Here is a 17,336-nt window from a genome sequence, read left to right on the forward strand (position 1 = left end):
GTGACTATCCCGTGATTTGAGGCTGATGCGAATCCCTTCGATAGACTTTCGAAGATAACCGACCATGTATCGACAGATTCGACCTCGTTCAACGGCATTATTAGTATCAGCCGCCGTGCAAAAGAAAATACAGAAGCTAGAGCTGTCATATACAAAATAAAATTAAGCTAATATCTCGTATCTAATCACTGGTAAGTCAAAGGTGAAACTGCCCCATTGCCCATGCATTAAAAACTTAATGTCATTTGTTTCTCTCAGACAACGACTTGCAAAAGCTTTATAGAGGAAGTTTACAGACATTTAAAAGGTTTACACGGCCAAAGTATGGAACTTTTCATAGAAATCTAACTTTAGATTTTAATCGGCCGTTCAAAGTATTACATTACTCTTTTAGCCTACAAGCAACGTTATTATTTCCTTCTCTCATAAGGCAGTGTGTCAAATCAAGATGTACATGTGCTTGTTTGTTGCTACCTTTCACTTAAAAACTGATAGTGGTGTCTTCAAAGGGACCACATCCTCTTGACCTATGTGAAACGAAAACTTCTCTGCGGTCACTTTGTTCTGTCCCCGCGTAGTGTGTGTTAAGGAGGTTTGGCTGTATGGCAATATATGATAAAGGCTCAGAATTTTGACATGAACTTGAAAAAGAAAACTTAAATAAATGAACCAAGTGCTCCTTCGTTATATCTACCCAGGAAGGAATCGTTTGGGTCCTGTTTTCCCAGGGCGGTGGTCGGACCCGCGTCAAATAGCCTGCAGAGGAAACTTGGAGAAATAAAGTAAAATCCTGGAGGGGTAAAAATTTCTGAGGGGCTATCACAGCTATTTGCTTGAAGAAGTTAACGAAATGCTTTTCCAAAAATAACATTCCTCAAGATGTGACAAACTGGACTTCCTTGGTAAGATTACATCACATATTTAAAATATTCACTTTAAAAAAAAATTCTGCAAGGGACTGGAACTAGTATGGCAAAGAGTGCGGATGACAAATATTCACGTACATCGCTCGTGTTGGTAGACATCCGGTGAGATATCTCCGTCTTAGAATCAATAACAACGGGAATATATCCTTCTCTTTCTCAGTAAGAAGTGTACTTTACATGAATCAATATGGATCCAGGGAAGAAGAAGAAAAGAAGAGCGGTTTCTGATCTCATGGAGTAAGTTGACGGTTGAAATATGTGCAGCTTTGTCATCTTTGAACTCGATATGGATTGAGTGTTACTTAGTAAACAGGCCAGATGTATTTCTTAGTTTAATTTTATTGCAAAAATTATGCGGTTGGTTGTCTCTGAGAACCAATTTTTTATTAGCTTTATATTGTGCTGTCTGAACGGCGCGAAAATTCTCACATTAAATTTGATTAAGCTAAAATGCAAAGGTAAATTTAATACGTGGGTTTATGGTTTGATTTTTGAGGCCAACTTATTTTGCAAGACCTAGCCTAATAATCCCGGTCGTTATCGTTATGTGGTTTGTTCGTTTTGTTGTGCGGATGTACAGGTGAATGTAAAAATTATTCTTGCATCTTGTCGCCTTAAACAGTTCATTCGGTTGCTAATGAATTAGTGAAACCGGTGCAGATCGATTGATGTATGCTATTTATGTATGTGCCAAACGGTATTGAAGATGGCAGTTACCTTTTGCTAGTTGACCAGGGATTATTAATAACTCCTGATTGCCTTAAGCTAAGCTTCACATAATGCTCAAGTCTCCGAATGTTGAAAACTTGAAAGATGGAACTAATCACACCAGGTATTCTAACTAAAAGAAAATACCCAGAGACCCATGAAAATCAAACTGAAAATAGGCACTCTGCTGGAAGAAAAAAAATACAAAAGACCAGTGACAACGCAAAATCAATAAAGTCCTCATTTATTTAAGCATTTAACTGAAAATTCCTCTGCATTTAAAGAGGAAAGTCAATGATTGACTGTTTGTGAGATTTGTTTTTGTTTGTAATTTGTGTTCCAGAGTGTTGTCATTGATAGAATTTCACATGATTGCACATAGTTGAATTAATGTGAAGGTGTATAAAAATACAACTGAATGTGAAGTTATTGAAGAATGAACCAAACAAAACTTGTTTTCAATCCTGGATATACAAGCATTTGAACTACAACTGTCTTAGATATCCCATTATTTGCACCTAAAGTTTGTCAAAAAGGCAATCTAAACAGGAAAAAGAAAATCACACATAATTTCAAGTTGTTAGGTGTAACTGAGAGTATCAGAAACTGTTAAAATGTATGTATCTTAAATATTACATAATGTTACTCAATAATTTATTCTGAGGCATGAACATCTCCCAGAAGCATTTTGTCAGCCATGTCAATTTGTTGTAACCACTTCATGTTCTTGGAGTAGAATGTGGCTTAAAAGAGGGGTTAAATGGTAGCAAATGATGAAAGTAATCCAGATTGCCATGCAGCTTTCATATTTATTCTGAACACTTTTTACACTGAAGACTTCCTTTCCTAACCTGAGTTTGTATTATCATTGCAGTGATGAAAGTGATGCAGAAACAATTGATGGAGATGGAAGGTATCCATGTAGTTCATAAAAGTAATTTTATCACATGACCCATTTGTTCCTGCTCACACAATCCTAGAGGAAACCATAATTCCTTTAAATTGTAATGATATTTGCTTTGATAACAAGAAGTCAATTGTTTGTGTGTAGGGATGGTGAGGATCAGAGGAAAGGATGGCCAAAGACAAACACAAAGTAAGTTGTGATTGAATTTTCTTAGAATTATTCACCAAATGTTTCATCTTTTGGAAATAAATGCTCGGTCAATTTTTGCCACTGGGGTTTGGAATCATTCAATGTTTCCTTTCCTGATAAGTCATTAGAAAGGCCGTATGTTCTTAATTTATTGAATGAAACCTACCACCTTTATAGTGTCTCGCAGACTGTTTGATCAAGTAACTGTCTTCTTTGATATACAAACAGGCCAAATCACAGTGAGATAGAGAAAAGGCGGAGAGATAAGATGAACACATACATTAATGAATTGTCAACAATGATACCTATGTGTAATGCCATGTCACGCAAGCTGGATAAACTGACAGTGTTGAGAATGGCTGTGCAGCATATGAAGACCTTGAAAGGTGATGATAACTTTATGTGTTGCTCCTTTCATGAAGTGATTTCCACATGCACCATGTTTCTCCTTTGCATCTGTGAAAAACTTGTTTAATTCCAATAGAGTTAGAGGTACTCTTAAACAAAAATGCATTATGTAGGGCTTTATCTTTAGATTTAGTTATTAGGAACTGTGATTATGATTTTAATCCCACCACAAGTCTAGGTGTCACTTAGAATGACATCTGTTTATAAGCCAAGGCTTACTTGGGGAGACTGTAATTAACTTGTTCCAAATTGAGGAGACGAAAGGGAGGGGGGAAGATTTGTTTGTGGCAACCAGCAATCAGGCAAGGCCAAGGAAAAGGCAAAGGCAAAAGTGGATTTCATTAAGTGTAATATTCACGAGGAATCAAAGAGCAACCAGCAACACTTGTCGACTTTGTAGCAGTTCAGACGCCTACCAGTATTTGAATCACCAAGTTAACCATGATGAATACAATATCATTATGTTGTGTTGGAAATTTTACATTTCAGGAGCACTTGACCCCTTCACAGAAACAAACTACAAACCAGCTTTCTTGTCTGATGAAGATTTAAAGAACCTTATTCTTGAAGCTGCTGATGGATTCCTTTTTGTTGTGGGATGTGACAGGGGATGTCTTCTTTATGCATCAGATTCCATTCAGAACTATCTCAATCAGGCTCCTGTAAGTTCATTCCAAGTAAAAGTGAACATAACCAAATCTCATAACCTTCTCAAGAGTTCCACTATTAGCAAGAACCAAGATGGAATTTTAATTGCAAGGGACTCAATTTTTCTCTTTTCTTGAGAAAGAATGAATGAAACCTAAGTTGAATGGAAGAAAAGTATTTTAGCTGCCATACTTTCTGAAGCCCTACTCAAAATTACCTTTTTTCAAGTAAACATAATGTAAGGTTAGAAAAAGAATTTGGTTATCCATACAACCAATAGAGGAGGGGCAATTGTAAAGTTAAAATTATTGTAGCTGTTTGGTTTTTTTTCTCCCTGAACAGTCTGATCTGGTAGGACATAGTTTCCTTGATCTTGTGCACCAAAAGGATGTCAACAAAGTCAAAGAACAACTGTCGTCCTCAGACACAACGCCTCGTGAAAGACTGATTGATGCAAAAACTGGTCTTCCACTTAAAACAGAAAATCAACCCACTCCAACACGACTGTGTTCTGGTGCTAGGAGATCATTCTTTTGCCGTATGAAATGTGGATCCAAAGGGAAAAAGGGAAAAGACAGTTTGGAACCTGAACCATGTCTGATGAAACGTAAAAGCAAAAGCAAGCAGGCAGCACAACCTGACAAAAAGCCATATGTCGTAGGTGGGTGTGACACATATGAATTGTATGTAGTGGCTATGTGTAGCTAAGAGCCCACTTCTTAACACAGTTAAACTATATGGTACAATGGCTTTATTGACTGAGTAGGGGGGCTATACAGGAAAATATTTTACTTGATACACTTGGTCTGTAATGCATGACTGGCCTAACCTAACTCAGTCAATACACGTTTTATTGTATGATGTATCGTTTTTATTGTTCTCTTTCTTCCTTTGTCTATTAACTAACAAATGAAATGCTGAAATTTCTTACTAATTATTCCAACCCTTACTTTGTTTTTGTGAATTAGTTCATTGTACAGGATACCTTAAATCATGGCCGCCTTCTGGAGCTTCACTTGATGAGGACGATGAAGACAATGAATCTAGAAATCTCAGTTGTCTTGTAGCAGTGGGAAGACTAGAAACAATTTATGATGAAGCAACAGATTTCTCACAACCAGGAATTGCCAAAAAATTCATCTCACGTCACAGCATAGATGGAAAATTTATCTTTGTTGATCAGAGGTGAGTTGGAAACATCTAGCCTCCTCTCCCTTCTCCTTGACTGGGAAATTATTCCTATACATATGTGGTATACTGGTGGAATTTCTTTGTAGTAGACTGATGTGGAATGTAAAGGTACAATTAAAGTAAAGATGTTCTGTCAATTTTGACTTTGATTTGATTTCGGGGACAAATCTGTTAGTGTATTGAGCATCAGAAGACAAGAGCAGGTTAATTCTGCTTGCTTATTTGGGAAGATTTTCAATTTATGTATACTAGCTCCTTTTACAAAGGATTTTAGCGAAAGAACATTGACACTAGTTTTGTGGTGACTAAGAAGTTAGTGCTGCGGACTTTGAACCTTGGGGTCAAAGTGTTGTATTCTTGGCCAAGACACTACTTTTACAGTGCTTCTTTCTACTCAAGAGGTTTAAATAGGTGTAAGGAAAAGCTAATAAAATGCAGAGGGAAATACTGTACTGGACCAACTTTTTGTCTAAGGGGGCACAGCAGTACTCCACATTGCTTCACTTCATGCCACTGAATACTGGGATAATTTCCGTCATGATGACTTTATTGGCCCTAAAGGTGACTGAACCTTTTGCCTTTTGCAGAACTACCGCCATAACTGGCTATCTACCTCAGGAGCTCATAGGAAGTTCTGGTTATGAATATTTTCATCAAGAAGACCTTAATTCAATAGCAATTTCCCATCGTCGGGCTCTTCAGGGGGAGATTGTGTCAACTGATGTTTACAGGTTTCGATGCAAGGCAGGTCACTATCTTCCATTACGAACTTGTTCGAATGTATTCCGAAATCCCTGGTCAAAGGAACTGGAGTTTCTAGTTTGCGTCAACACCGTGGTCACGTGAGTATAGCATACTAGATCTTTTTTTTCTCTATTGTTGAGGGTGTTTTAACAACAACAACAACAACAACAACTTTAAGATAGTATGCAGCGTTGCTTTTCACGTGTTCATTTTCCCTGAGAATTTGACTCTTAGTGGGGGGAAAAAAAAGGTTTTTCACGAACGAAGAAAGGGTATTTTATTTTCAATTGTGTCTCGCGCCTCGGGATCTTTTATTTGAAAGTATCACAAGCCTAGATGCTGAATGAATTTGCAACAACCCTGGGGCAGAATCAGCGAGAGTTCCGGAGATAACTGATTCTGAAAAAAATAACTTTGTGCGGGCTTCGACTTCATTTTCCGCCATAAAACTGTTATGAAGGATAGGAGAGGCCTCTCAAGCAAATCATGGTATTGTTGGTTGCCATAATGACCAGTGTTTTGTCTTAAGGGGTTTGGAGTCAATGTCATTGCCCCTGGCAGCTCCTCCGTCTGATGTGTCCTGCACCAGTTTGCAGCTTGCAAGTAGTGTAGGATCTGGGTCTTCAGCTCAAACTGACAGTATGGCTGGAAAGACGAGTGTACAGCAAGTGTTAGAAGTATTGAAGAAACGTGGGCAGCAGTTAGATGCAGGTTAGCTCTTGTCAAGATTACGATTGTGTATCACTTAGTTTTTTTTTTTTGAGCATTCAGTAAGTTTGAAAATGCTCTCAATTTGTATTTGATCCTCTGGAAAATCTCTCAGCAATCTATGTTCAGTATCTTTGAAGTCGACCAAGGGGGACTTGGTCAAGTTGATCAAGTCGAGGCCCAGCGGTGAATTCAAGGAGGAAAATATTTTTGTTAAAAAAAAACCAACCAAACAAAAAAAAAAAAACAGGAACTCATCATTCTTCTTTCCTCGTTTTGAGTTGCATCATTTATCAAATGTAGTTTCTTCATTAGGTTCTACGAATATTAGTTTACTTTTGCAGTGGGGTTTCTTGAAAATGTCAGTTCAAAAGGAAGAGATTTCTCTTTTCCTCTGTTGAGTGTAGTTAGTGTAGTTATGTCTCAAAACTTCACTCTCCGCCTGCAGTCATGACCTATTTGTCGTTTGCAAGTCTTCTTTTTGCAATCCTGAAATAAGTTCTGTAAGTCGTTGACTACAATACGCTCAGACCAGCTCGTACCATCCCTCGAACTATTACCGCCCTGTGTTGTTTCAGATTATTTGTTTTGAGTTATCATGGCATAGATATGGAAACCTTCCTACAAGGCTAGATAAATTAGTCAGCATATGAAGCGTGTTGGACCAAATTTGGGCGGTGGAATTTACACTAAATAGTCAGAATTTCTACCTTTATTGTAATCAGAAGTTTTTAATGAATTTAAAACGTTTTCTCCTGTTGAAAGTAATCAGTTTTCGTTAAGTTTGTCTTCCAAGCTATGAGGAAGCAAATTAAACGTTAATTCCTCCATTTTAGGGTCCATGTCAGCTGGCAAGAAGAGTCATGAACTTGACGTTGCTATGGCTAATGTGGGAAATGCAGGTGCGAGTCGTATTGGGGCCATTGTGGCCGAACAGGTTCAAAACCAGGAAACACAAGACAGGTGGGTACTGTCCTTTTCATAAAAAGAACTTGTTTTTGAAGGTCTACCCCGCCCCTCTAGTGACAGTAAGATTTTGAAACCATCTCTATTTTTTTGATAATACAAGCAAACGAAACAGTGTGGCAGCATCGAACCATCAAACAATTATTCTAATGAAAGTTTGCTTGCATTAAGCTGAAGTTTCGAAAAGGGAGGAAGTCCTGCCGAGGTTATTTCTCTGCCCGTACATTAAAGTTGTCTTCAATAAGGAGCCAGTAATATTGAGGAGTCAGGAGTGTTTGTCGTAAAAGAGCTATGCACTCTTGACGAGCGCCTAATTTAACAACAGGCCCTTTCCCTCTGAACTCTCAAACTCCCGAGATCTGAATGGTACTTCTCTCTTTCAGCTGCTATTCATTTCCTCGTCAGTAATTTAAAAAATGAATTGGAAAAGAGGTGACTCGCCTTTTACTTTCTATTATCTCAGGGAATTCCAGTTCGGACTAGGTCTTAATCGACTGAATGAGGGTCTTCCATCTAATACGGGTGGTGTGAGTACGATAAACATTGACGACATTTCACCGAACGCACCAAATGCCCCAAGAGTTCCATCTACCGATAGAACGGGCTCGCATGCGGTAGGAGCTGGTTTGGATAATCAGCGGCAGTTGTCACAGGCACACTTGTTGGAACAGTTGATTGGAATGCAGAATGCAATTGAGTCAATGGAAGCTCCCATGGAACAAAGCGAAGAAACTATGTCAGTTTTCATGAACATGCTTGAGGCAGACGCCGGCCTTGGAGGAGAATTCGAGAATTTATCGTAGAGCAGATAAACTGCAAAACCTGCTTTGCTGGTTTGCTAGTTTCCTGGTAGAGTTAAATTGAAAAAAAAAAGTTTAAAAAGATACAGATCATACTTACAGAATCTTAAGAAATAAACTCTCCTTGGACGTAAATATTCACGGATCTTGTGAATATATTTTGAGTAGCTTGCCACGCAGGTGTCCAATACGAAGGGGGAACATGATCGCAATCGTTTGACGATCCACCATGTTTTGTTCCGGGTTAGAGTAAAGTCTTTCCCTAAAATACGCCCGAAATGCAGGCCTTAGTTTGTGTAAATTTCTTTAAAGGTAAGGTCATTTTTGTTTTTTAAGTTTTGTTTCACCCGGAAACATCAGAAAGGGGAAGTAATAACATCCAAAAACGGTTTTCCTTGTTAGTAATTTGTAGCTTTGGCCGAGGGTCCTTGAATAACTTTGGTAACAAGCGTTATCTAGAATGTAACTTAAAATTGAACACTCAGTTAAGTTTGGTCTCCAACAAAGTACAGTTTTTACGACGGACATATCTGGTTATTGAAAGAAACGTCAGGAAATAGGTTGTGTTGGGTAGGTTATTGCGACCATTAACTGACAAAAATTGCTGTAAATAGCTTTGGGGTTTTGGGGAAATATACAAAATGTGTTTGACCAGTCAGAGAGCGCCTGTAATCCTATTGAGTCATAATGAAATGACTAGCATAATTAAGACTACGTGTGCAAATTAGGCTGAATAAGTGGGACTGAGGCCTGAGTTTAAGATGTCAAAAATCGCCGTCAACCGAAGGCTCGATTGCATATGCGTGAGTGCGATTTTTGCGCATGTGCAATTCAAGACCTAAGTGAATTAACTATGGAAGAACCAGAAAACAAGTGTTTGTTAACGGTTAAGTGCGGTTAACGGAATAGAGAAACAAAAAGCGCGCAATCCTCCTTTCACCAAACCTGGAAGGACCTCCTGTTGTTATTATGCCTCGTTGTCATGCACAGTGCAACCAGAATATCTACCCTTGCTGACGCTGTCAAGTACGAATGAAGACTCGAGTGTAGTTGGAAACAAGGACCTTCTCGCGTGGAAACAGGACGGGCAATAATTTAGTATGTTGGATCTTTACTCGTACAAGCAATCAGGTTTATACCGCATGTTTAAAAATTTTATGGTAAGTTATACATGGTTACACATGTATCCGAAGTTCTAATCGTGAGTAGGTCAAGAACATTTTGTAATAAGGGTTTCGAGATTATCGATTCGTTCCTTTTGTCCATTGTTTTGCGAGAAATCGACTCCAATGCGCAATGACAAGTTATCGATGTGCTTATACAACTGGGAGAATATTCTCCTTTGTAGTAAGATTAAAAAAATTACGAAAATATGCAAGCACCACTCAATTGTGACCAAAGAAACGTAGAGGGAAAGGGGAGGTAATGGACTGTGTTAAAATAGTGTTGCATTCCCCCAGTGGAGGAGGGTATTGTTCTTTTTAATCCAAAGCAATGAAGGAGAAGGAAATGACCATCAAGCTAAGCACAATATAGTACAATCAAATGAACGACAATAATACAACCAATACTTTAGAGTTAAAGTTCAGTGGGAGAGGGAAGGAGTGGGCTTAGGAAGGACTTAAACATTTCAGTCTGAGAAAGAACGTAATAGGGCAGTGAAAGCAGTAAGCTTTATTTCTTTGAGTGCATTTTGAATTTGGAATTAAGGTGATCCTACATGATACTTTTCATATTCAGCATAAACATTTTGAGTAGTATCATTACTTTCCTCTGTGTAATCATTTTTTCATCTTCAAAAATTTGCAATAAACAGTTTTTCATGCAAAAGTGAGTATTAACATGTGTAGCTTTTAGGACTGTGGATTATGTGGCAACTCTGACCAACCGTCTCCATAACTGGCCAATGGGTATGCTGGCTCGCCATGTTTGGGAATATCAAGACCTAGGACAAACAAAAAATTTTAAGTTTTGGTTTATTGAATGTTGTAAAAAAAAAACATAGATATGATCTGTACCACTGTAGCTGATCTCAAATCATCAGGTAGAAAGATAACCAACAATTCTATATTACTGAAGTATCTGTAGCTATAATCTGTCATGAAAACAAGCTTAGGTTTGATTAAATGTATTCAATTCTTCCTTAAAAGTCCACAAATAGCATAACAGACACACATTTCAACCAGGGTCTCATGGAAAGGAAAAACATTCTAAATGAGTATATAAAAATTGATATAAATTAGCAGATGATGATGAGTCAACTTGGGCATTATTATCATCATATCACCCAGGAGATGTACCAGGGGTATTACCTTTATCTGTCAGACCTTTAAATATGGCATAAATGTTATCAGCATATCACCCCAGTAGATGTAACAGGTGTATTACCTGTATCTCTCAGACCATTAAAAACCATATTAATGTTATTGACTTACATTAACAGGTATATAACCTATGTCTGTCAGACCTTAGAAATGCAAAGCCACTAATGAATTTAAAAGTTGCCAACTTGTATGGTAACCAAGAGGTGCATGAGGTCTCTACACCTGGAAAGTGTCTGCATGTTGGAAAATATAAATTTTACGCATGAAACTCCATGGAATAATTGATGTATTGATGTATCTGGTCCAGACTGTTACCTTTCTGCTCGATTTCTGCACTGACACGAAGCTGCTTTGAGATGCGCAACATGAAAAACATGGGGAAACTCAATGCTGCAGACCAGGCCATGATGGCAAGCACTCCCAGCAGGTTCCATCCAAACAAACAGAATGAATGCTCGCTTCCAACATAGAATATTCCAGATTCTGTGTTGAAGATGGGAACAGACAGCACACCCCAGAAACCACCACCAAGGTGAACTGTACATAATAGTCAAACAATGTTACTGGTGAACAGTTCAGTTGCTTTCCAAGAGTAATCTGGCATTACATTGATTTTGTATGTGATTGATCCACAATACTTGCAACAAACCTTCAGCCCAATAAAACCAATGCCCTTTTGATCCCTTTCCTTATACTGGCCCTTGCATCAGACCATTTACACGTTTTACTTAAAGTTTCCTTGATATGGTTTTATTGGTCCAAAAGAGCATAGATTTGGTTTTACAGCAATCAATTGAAAAGCATGGTGTGTAGATAAGGGAGTGCCAAACAATGCTTTTCACAATAAGTTGGCTGGAAAATGGAACATGAGTTGATAAGGTGGATCAGTATTTGAGCAACTCACCTGCCACAGCATCCAGTGGATCATCAATCTTTAAACGAATCAGAAGAGTGCTCCATCCAACGTAGGCCATTCCAGCAATGATGCCAATGAAAAAAGCAGCATAAGGATGGACGGCATTGCAACCTGCACACAAGGCCACCTAAGAAACAAATGCCAAGGTTGTCATTTGTAATGGAATTGATAAGGTTAAAACATCTGATCTGTACAGTAAGCCAGCCAAAATGGGCATGATCCACCCATCTATAAGAGCACGGTCCCTTCCAATAAATCAGGCAGATATTGATTGCTATTTTTTTTCTTTCTAGAAACTCATTGTATGTACTGCCCTTCAGGTGTACTTGTTTTGTGATCTGAAACACAATGCAACTCCTTTTAGACTTAAAAAGAAGCTGATGGAACAACAGATGGCATTTCACATGAATTACAGCCAACAACTAGCTCACAAACTGATGAAAAACCCTCTCTACTCAAATTGGTAGAAAGAGTACTGGTTTGAATTCCATATTTTTAACCATCTTTATTGCTCAAAAAATAATGAATAGGCGCTTGAAGTTGCAGAGAATTATTTTATTTCATAGCAATTTCAAACTGAAAGTATAAAGGAATGTAATGGTAATTAAAATCAATCTCTCTTTGGGGCTTCATGTGGAAGGTGCTCTTAATATTCAAAGCCTACACATATTTATAATCTAACTAATGTGTTGCACCATTCCAGTAAGTCCGCCGTTAATGGTGAAAAGTAAGCTCCAGTACTTTGCTGCATAGCCCAGACGTTTGATGATCATGGCAGTTAGGGCACCTGCAGCTCCTAAATGAGAAAAGAGAACCACATTAGATTCTTTTGGCAAAGAGGATGAAAACAGAAATAAAATTAAGCTCCTGGGTAAAGAGTTATTATGTTTCACCTTCAAGAACTGTGTTGACAAGTGAACTGAAAATGGAGAGAAAATAAGGCTCGTAGTTAAATAGTTACTGTCTCACCTCCAAGGATTGTGTTGACAACGGACAGTGCTACAGCATCTGCATCACCTGCACTAGCAATGGCTGCCTGTGAGCCACCATTGAATGCCAGGAAGCCAAAAAACAGGATGAATCCTCCAAGAGCTGCTTGCTAGAATAAAAAAAATGCAAAAGCATGGTTGAGATTTTAAGAGTCCTGCACAGTAACTGGACCAGTCTTTGAATGCAAAATCCACCCTTGAAAATGACAAGCTTAAGAAGTCTTTCACTCACTGGTACAGTATGGCCTGGAAGTAGAACAGGGACACCATTCACAAATCTTCCTATTCTTGGTCCAACAGCAGTTGCTCCAACTAGGGCAACAGTACCACCAAGAACATGAACAACCCCACTGCCAGCAAAATCCTTGATTTAGAAAAGAATAGCACAGTAGTGGACTGGTATGTACAGATATATGTGCAAAAGATCAGGTTTCAGTGACCTTTAATGACAGCCATTATTAGTGTCTAAGTGACTGTTAAATTGTCTTACTACTTCCATGTCTTCTCTTACCTGGAATGTAACAGACAAGGTTACATTGTCTTTAGTGTAATCCACACCCTTGTACAGCCAACCATTTCCATCCCAAGCCCAGTGAGTGACTACTGGGTATACAAAGCCTAAGGAAGAATGATGAATATAACAACAGCTTGCCACCATAAGGTTGAAAACTAGAGATGCAAGTGCCACCTATCAGAAATAAGGAGTAGGGCCTGGAACTTACCAGTGAGAAACACAGAGTACAACAGGTAAGCCTTAAACTCTGTCCTCTCTGCCATGGCACCACTGACAATTGTTGCTGCTGTGGCAGCAAAAACAAAATGGAAAAACCAATGAGAGTATTTGTCAGCTGGTAAATCTGCCAGTGCAAAAAACTTGTGTCCAATGAAGCCATTGCTTTCTGCTCCAAATGCAAATGCATACCCAAACAGCCAATAGGCCACTGCACCAATAACTGTAAGACATAAAACAAGACACATCATTTACTCAGGGAATTGCCATGTGTAGAGGTTCACTTGGCTATTGAAAATCTAACCTAAAGATGGCTGTACAGTATAAAAGTTGACTTCTTGGAATGAAAATAAAAGAACAAACAAGTCATGAAAATCAAATTTTGATCTGATTGAGGAACTGATGCATAAGAGAGATGCCATCTTTCTTTTTTGAACTTTTGTACCTCTTTGGATATTGGTAAATGACTTATTTCTATCATCACTACTTACAAACATCCAAGAAATTCTTCATCAGAACGTTTGTTGTGTTCTTTGATCTTACTGAGCCAGCTTCAAGAAAAGCAAATCCTGTTTGCATAACTGAAAAAAGACAGATCAGCCATTAACTACCAACCACTGAATGGGTAAGATGTCATATATCTCTTGTCCTCAGTTGTTTTTCTCTGTCAATCTGATTATAGGGTTTCTTTAAAATACAACTAGGCATATGTAATGCAGGGGATCTACTTAAGGGAACTGCACCTGGACACCATTTGTCCATCCTGGAAACATTTGCTTACATTTTTAGTCCATTTGGATTATCTGACAGTTCTTACATTTCCATCCTGGAAAAGTTTGCCTACATTTTTCAAGTTTGTCACTTTTGCAATCTGTGAGAACTTTCTCCAATACAATGTCAACCAATTAAGTGACAAGAATAGAGAAAATTGTCAATTTGGAGATAATTAGTTGATCCAATACTAAATTCTCTGAAATACGACATTAGAATTGCATGGTTGACAGTGAGGAGAATTACAAAATTTGATCAGGGAGTTAAAGGGTTAATTATTTTTTCCCCTAATCTCAGTTTTCTTTGTTTAAGTTCAATGTATTCATTATAGTGTCAGGTTTCATTTGTATACTGTTAATATAATGATCCCAGAGGCAGAGTGGGTGCCTAAGTCAGCATACCATTTTTTCTCTCTTATTTAAGCAAAGAAAACAGTTTTAACTCTTCCTAAAAAATATATTCTTTTATGTAAAACAATCACTTCATGCATGGATATCTCAAACTTTAAAGAAAAGAGATGGAAAACTATACTCACAAAAAATGAGGCAGCCTGTAATGATCAGAAAGAAGTGGTCGAGGTTGTCTTGCAAAATCTGTAGGTCTGACATTGTTGCCATTTTGACTTCCATTTCTCCTGACGGAAGTAATTTTAACTGATATAATAGTGTTTGGTTTATTTATTTTTTAACAAAATTTATATCGCAGAAGATTCATCTTGCAACCTTTGGTGTATTATAGGCATCAAGCATGGGATCCCTATTTAACCCTTTAACTCCCAGATCAAATTTGTAATTCTCCTTACTGTCAACCATACAATTCTTATAATGTTAGTTCAGAGAATTTAGTATTGGATCGAATAATTATCCCCAAATTGATATTTTTCCATATTCTTGTTACTTATGTGGTTGATATTGTATTGATATTGTAAGGAAAAATTCTGTCCTGGTCACTCATGGGAGTTGAAGGGTTAAGACCTCCCAAATCTCCTAAAAAAATAGTGGGTTAAATGGGGAAAAGTGGGAAGTGTTGAAAGTGTAAACATAAAACAAAAGAAAAATTATTTGTCCTTAAATTGAGCACGAATGTTGAGGGACCTACAAACTGCAAGGCAGCCATGTTAATCACAAGGCAGTGCCAAAATGAAAAAAAAAATTATTAGCTTTGAAATTGCATTAATACCAATGTTCTAAATGTTTGTTCTGAAAAGAGATGATCAATAGAGAGGAATTTATTAAAGATTTCTTGTATTTCTGACTTATTCATTCAAAAATGCTAGGTTTAATGATGGATGTCAAGTAAAATAAAGTGTTTGATTTAATGTTCAAATTGCTGGTAATGAAATTGATTTTCTTGTGTGTTCATCTCCGTTTGTCAGAGTTGCTCAGTGTTGAGAAGTTAGTATCCATTCTGTTTAGCTATTGATCCCATTGTTTGCTGTGTCTGAGATAAGTTACTGGATGGGACAGAATAATTTGGGGAAATATATAGATATATGTTATAAGGCAAGTTAGTCCTGAGGTAATTCTATGCATTCTGATTGGTTCTGACCTGGTCTTTACATGGAATGTACAGCAAATAGTCTATGCAAACTGTCAAACTGTGTGTTTTTCTTTTTAAGAAAGTCAGCAAACTCAAAATAATAAAGAATGATAAGCTGGATTGATTCAATAGACTTAAAATTGTATTTGGTGGCTTGGAGAAGAGGACAGTAAATGTCAAGAAAAAGAGAGAACAGAAAACTTTGATTATTATCAGTGAAGTAGAGAGGAACATCAATGCTGAGGCACATGTGATAGAGAATCTACAGGGGTGAAGCCCAACTAAGCTAGGGTGTTTCTAACAGGGTAATTTAGTGTTATAAACTGAGTTGATATCGTAAATTGGCCACCGTAAAGTGTTTGAAAGCTAACGTGCGTTAGCCCTTCATCAGAGCGATTAGAGGAAACGTGGGTAGTATGTGGGTTTACATGCAGAAAATGGAGCTACGCTATAGGTGGGAATTTACTGGTGATTAAAAAAACTAGATGAATGGAAAGCGCTCGTTGATACCGTGGGGATCTAGAGTGCCGGGGTGTTTTTAGTCCGGTACCAGACCTTTGCCCGCCACCCTCGTGATGAGTCCGAAAGAAGGAGAAAAGCAATAGACATTTTTAATACTATTCAGAGAACTTGACTGTAAAGATTAAAGATGCTTAAAATAAATTTTTAACGGAGAAGCGGTGAATGGTACCGGAATAAAGAAGATTTCCTCAGGCATAAAAATTGTTATTCGTACCAAACGTTAATAGAGTACAATTGCAAGAGAGCCAACTATTACTCTGGGAACAAGTTTTAAAATAAGTAAATAAAAACTATGCAAACTAAAATTTATAGTGATTAAAGAACTGAAAGATACTCACGTTTTGGGGAAACAGATTTTTGTGGTATCCTTTGTGTGAGCTTTCTCTGGAAAGAGCCTCGGCGTGTGGCAGCCAAGGGAAAAAAAAAGAACAATTTTTATTTTACTCAGGTGACGCCACGATTGCGTGATCTCGTTACGTAAGAGTTTCGGCCCGAAAAGAAGCATGGTCCCGTTGTAGATTTCTACTTTATTGTCGTGATAATTCGATTTCTTGTTGGAGATGTCCATTTAACTCTCATAGTGTAATGAGAGTAAACAAGGGTGTTTTGGGAGCGAATGATTGCGGGAAGGTTGGCATTGATATCCCGAAAAGAGCAATCATCGGATGAAATGGTAAGAACGATCTAGACGGTTTGTCGGTTCATTGGTAAATGATCGAATTTAATATTAATTTTTCTTTCTGCTTTCGAAAAGTATATAGTTATTGTGTTGAGGAGTCCGCATTTATTTGTGATTTAAAAATTATTTATCGATGAGAGAATGGTAGGACGAATACATGAATTTTTCTTCCGAACGCGAAGATTATATCTTTGGCACAGATATACGAAAGATGCGTTGTTCATAACCAGTTAGGTACAAAAGTTTAATTGCTACAAGTGGAGAGTGTTATGCGGAAAGTTGAATTAAGAAAGGATCGAAAACTGATTAAGATAGTTATCGCTGCGGAAAGGCTAACAAATTTACAAAATGGCTGGAAGCGTTAGAACTATATTTAGAAGTACCTTTATTTGTTACAGTATAGGCATGTATTTACAACATGGAATTGTAATGAGGATGTACGTGGTGGGTGATGTACATCTTATATGAAAATGTTAATTGTAGGTAACTGTTTTTTTCGATAATGCTATGTCTTTCATGATTGTAAATTCAGTGTAAGATTTTATTAAAAAAAGTCATTAAATCTTTAATTCATACCAATGGCTTGAACGATTATTCTAAAAGATATGTTACTAAAATGATATACCAAGAACAATCAGCATTTGTTACATTAAAATGACTAGAATTTGAAA

The 17,336-nt window shown here is 37.6% G+C and overlaps 2 protein-coding genes across 2 annotated transcripts; one reads left to right on the plus strand and one right to left on the minus strand.

Annotated features, from left to right (window-relative positions):
- Window positions 1-953: 953 nt before the first annotated feature.
- Window positions 954-8,853, plus strand: LOC113674958 (protein cycle). The gene is made up of 11 exons (XM_027191454.2): window positions 954-1,163; window positions 2,509-2,547; window positions 2,686-2,730; window positions 2,959-3,116; window positions 3,628-3,800; window positions 4,129-4,447; window positions 4,755-4,971; window positions 5,565-5,819; window positions 6,251-6,432; window positions 7,266-7,392; window positions 7,859-8,853. Exons 1-11 carry the CDS (start codon window positions 1,114-1,116, stop codon window positions 8,196-8,198), a joined length of 1,905 nt encoding a protein of 634 aa, XP_027047255.2. The 5' UTR covers window positions 954-1,113; the 3' UTR covers window positions 8,199-8,853.
- Window positions 8,854-9,843: 990 nt separating this feature from the next.
- LOC113674960 (putative ammonium transporter 1) lies at window positions 9,844-16,463 on the minus strand. Its single transcript, XM_089184597.1, has 11 exons — window positions 16,325-16,463; window positions 14,461-14,559; window positions 13,646-13,735; window positions 13,147-13,377; window positions 12,936-13,042; window positions 12,657-12,788; window positions 12,405-12,534; window positions 12,131-12,231; window positions 11,424-11,562; window positions 10,835-11,056; window positions 9,844-10,140 (listed from the first exon to the last, which is right to left on the minus strand). The coding sequence occupies exons 2-11, from the start codon at window positions 14,552-14,554 to the stop codon at window positions 10,049-10,051; spliced, it is 1,338 nt and encodes a 445-aa protein (XP_089040723.1). The 5' UTR covers window positions 14,555-14,559; window positions 16,325-16,463; the 3' UTR covers window positions 9,844-10,048.
- Window positions 16,464-17,336: the final 873 nt, after the last annotated feature.

The sequence above is a fragment of the Pocillopora damicornis genome, chromosome 10, assembly GCF_964200805.1.
Source record: "Pocillopora damicornis chromosome 10, jaPocDami1.2, whole genome shotgun sequence".
NCBI lineage: Eukaryota > Metazoa > Cnidaria > Anthozoa > Scleractinia > Pocilloporidae > Pocillopora > Pocillopora damicornis.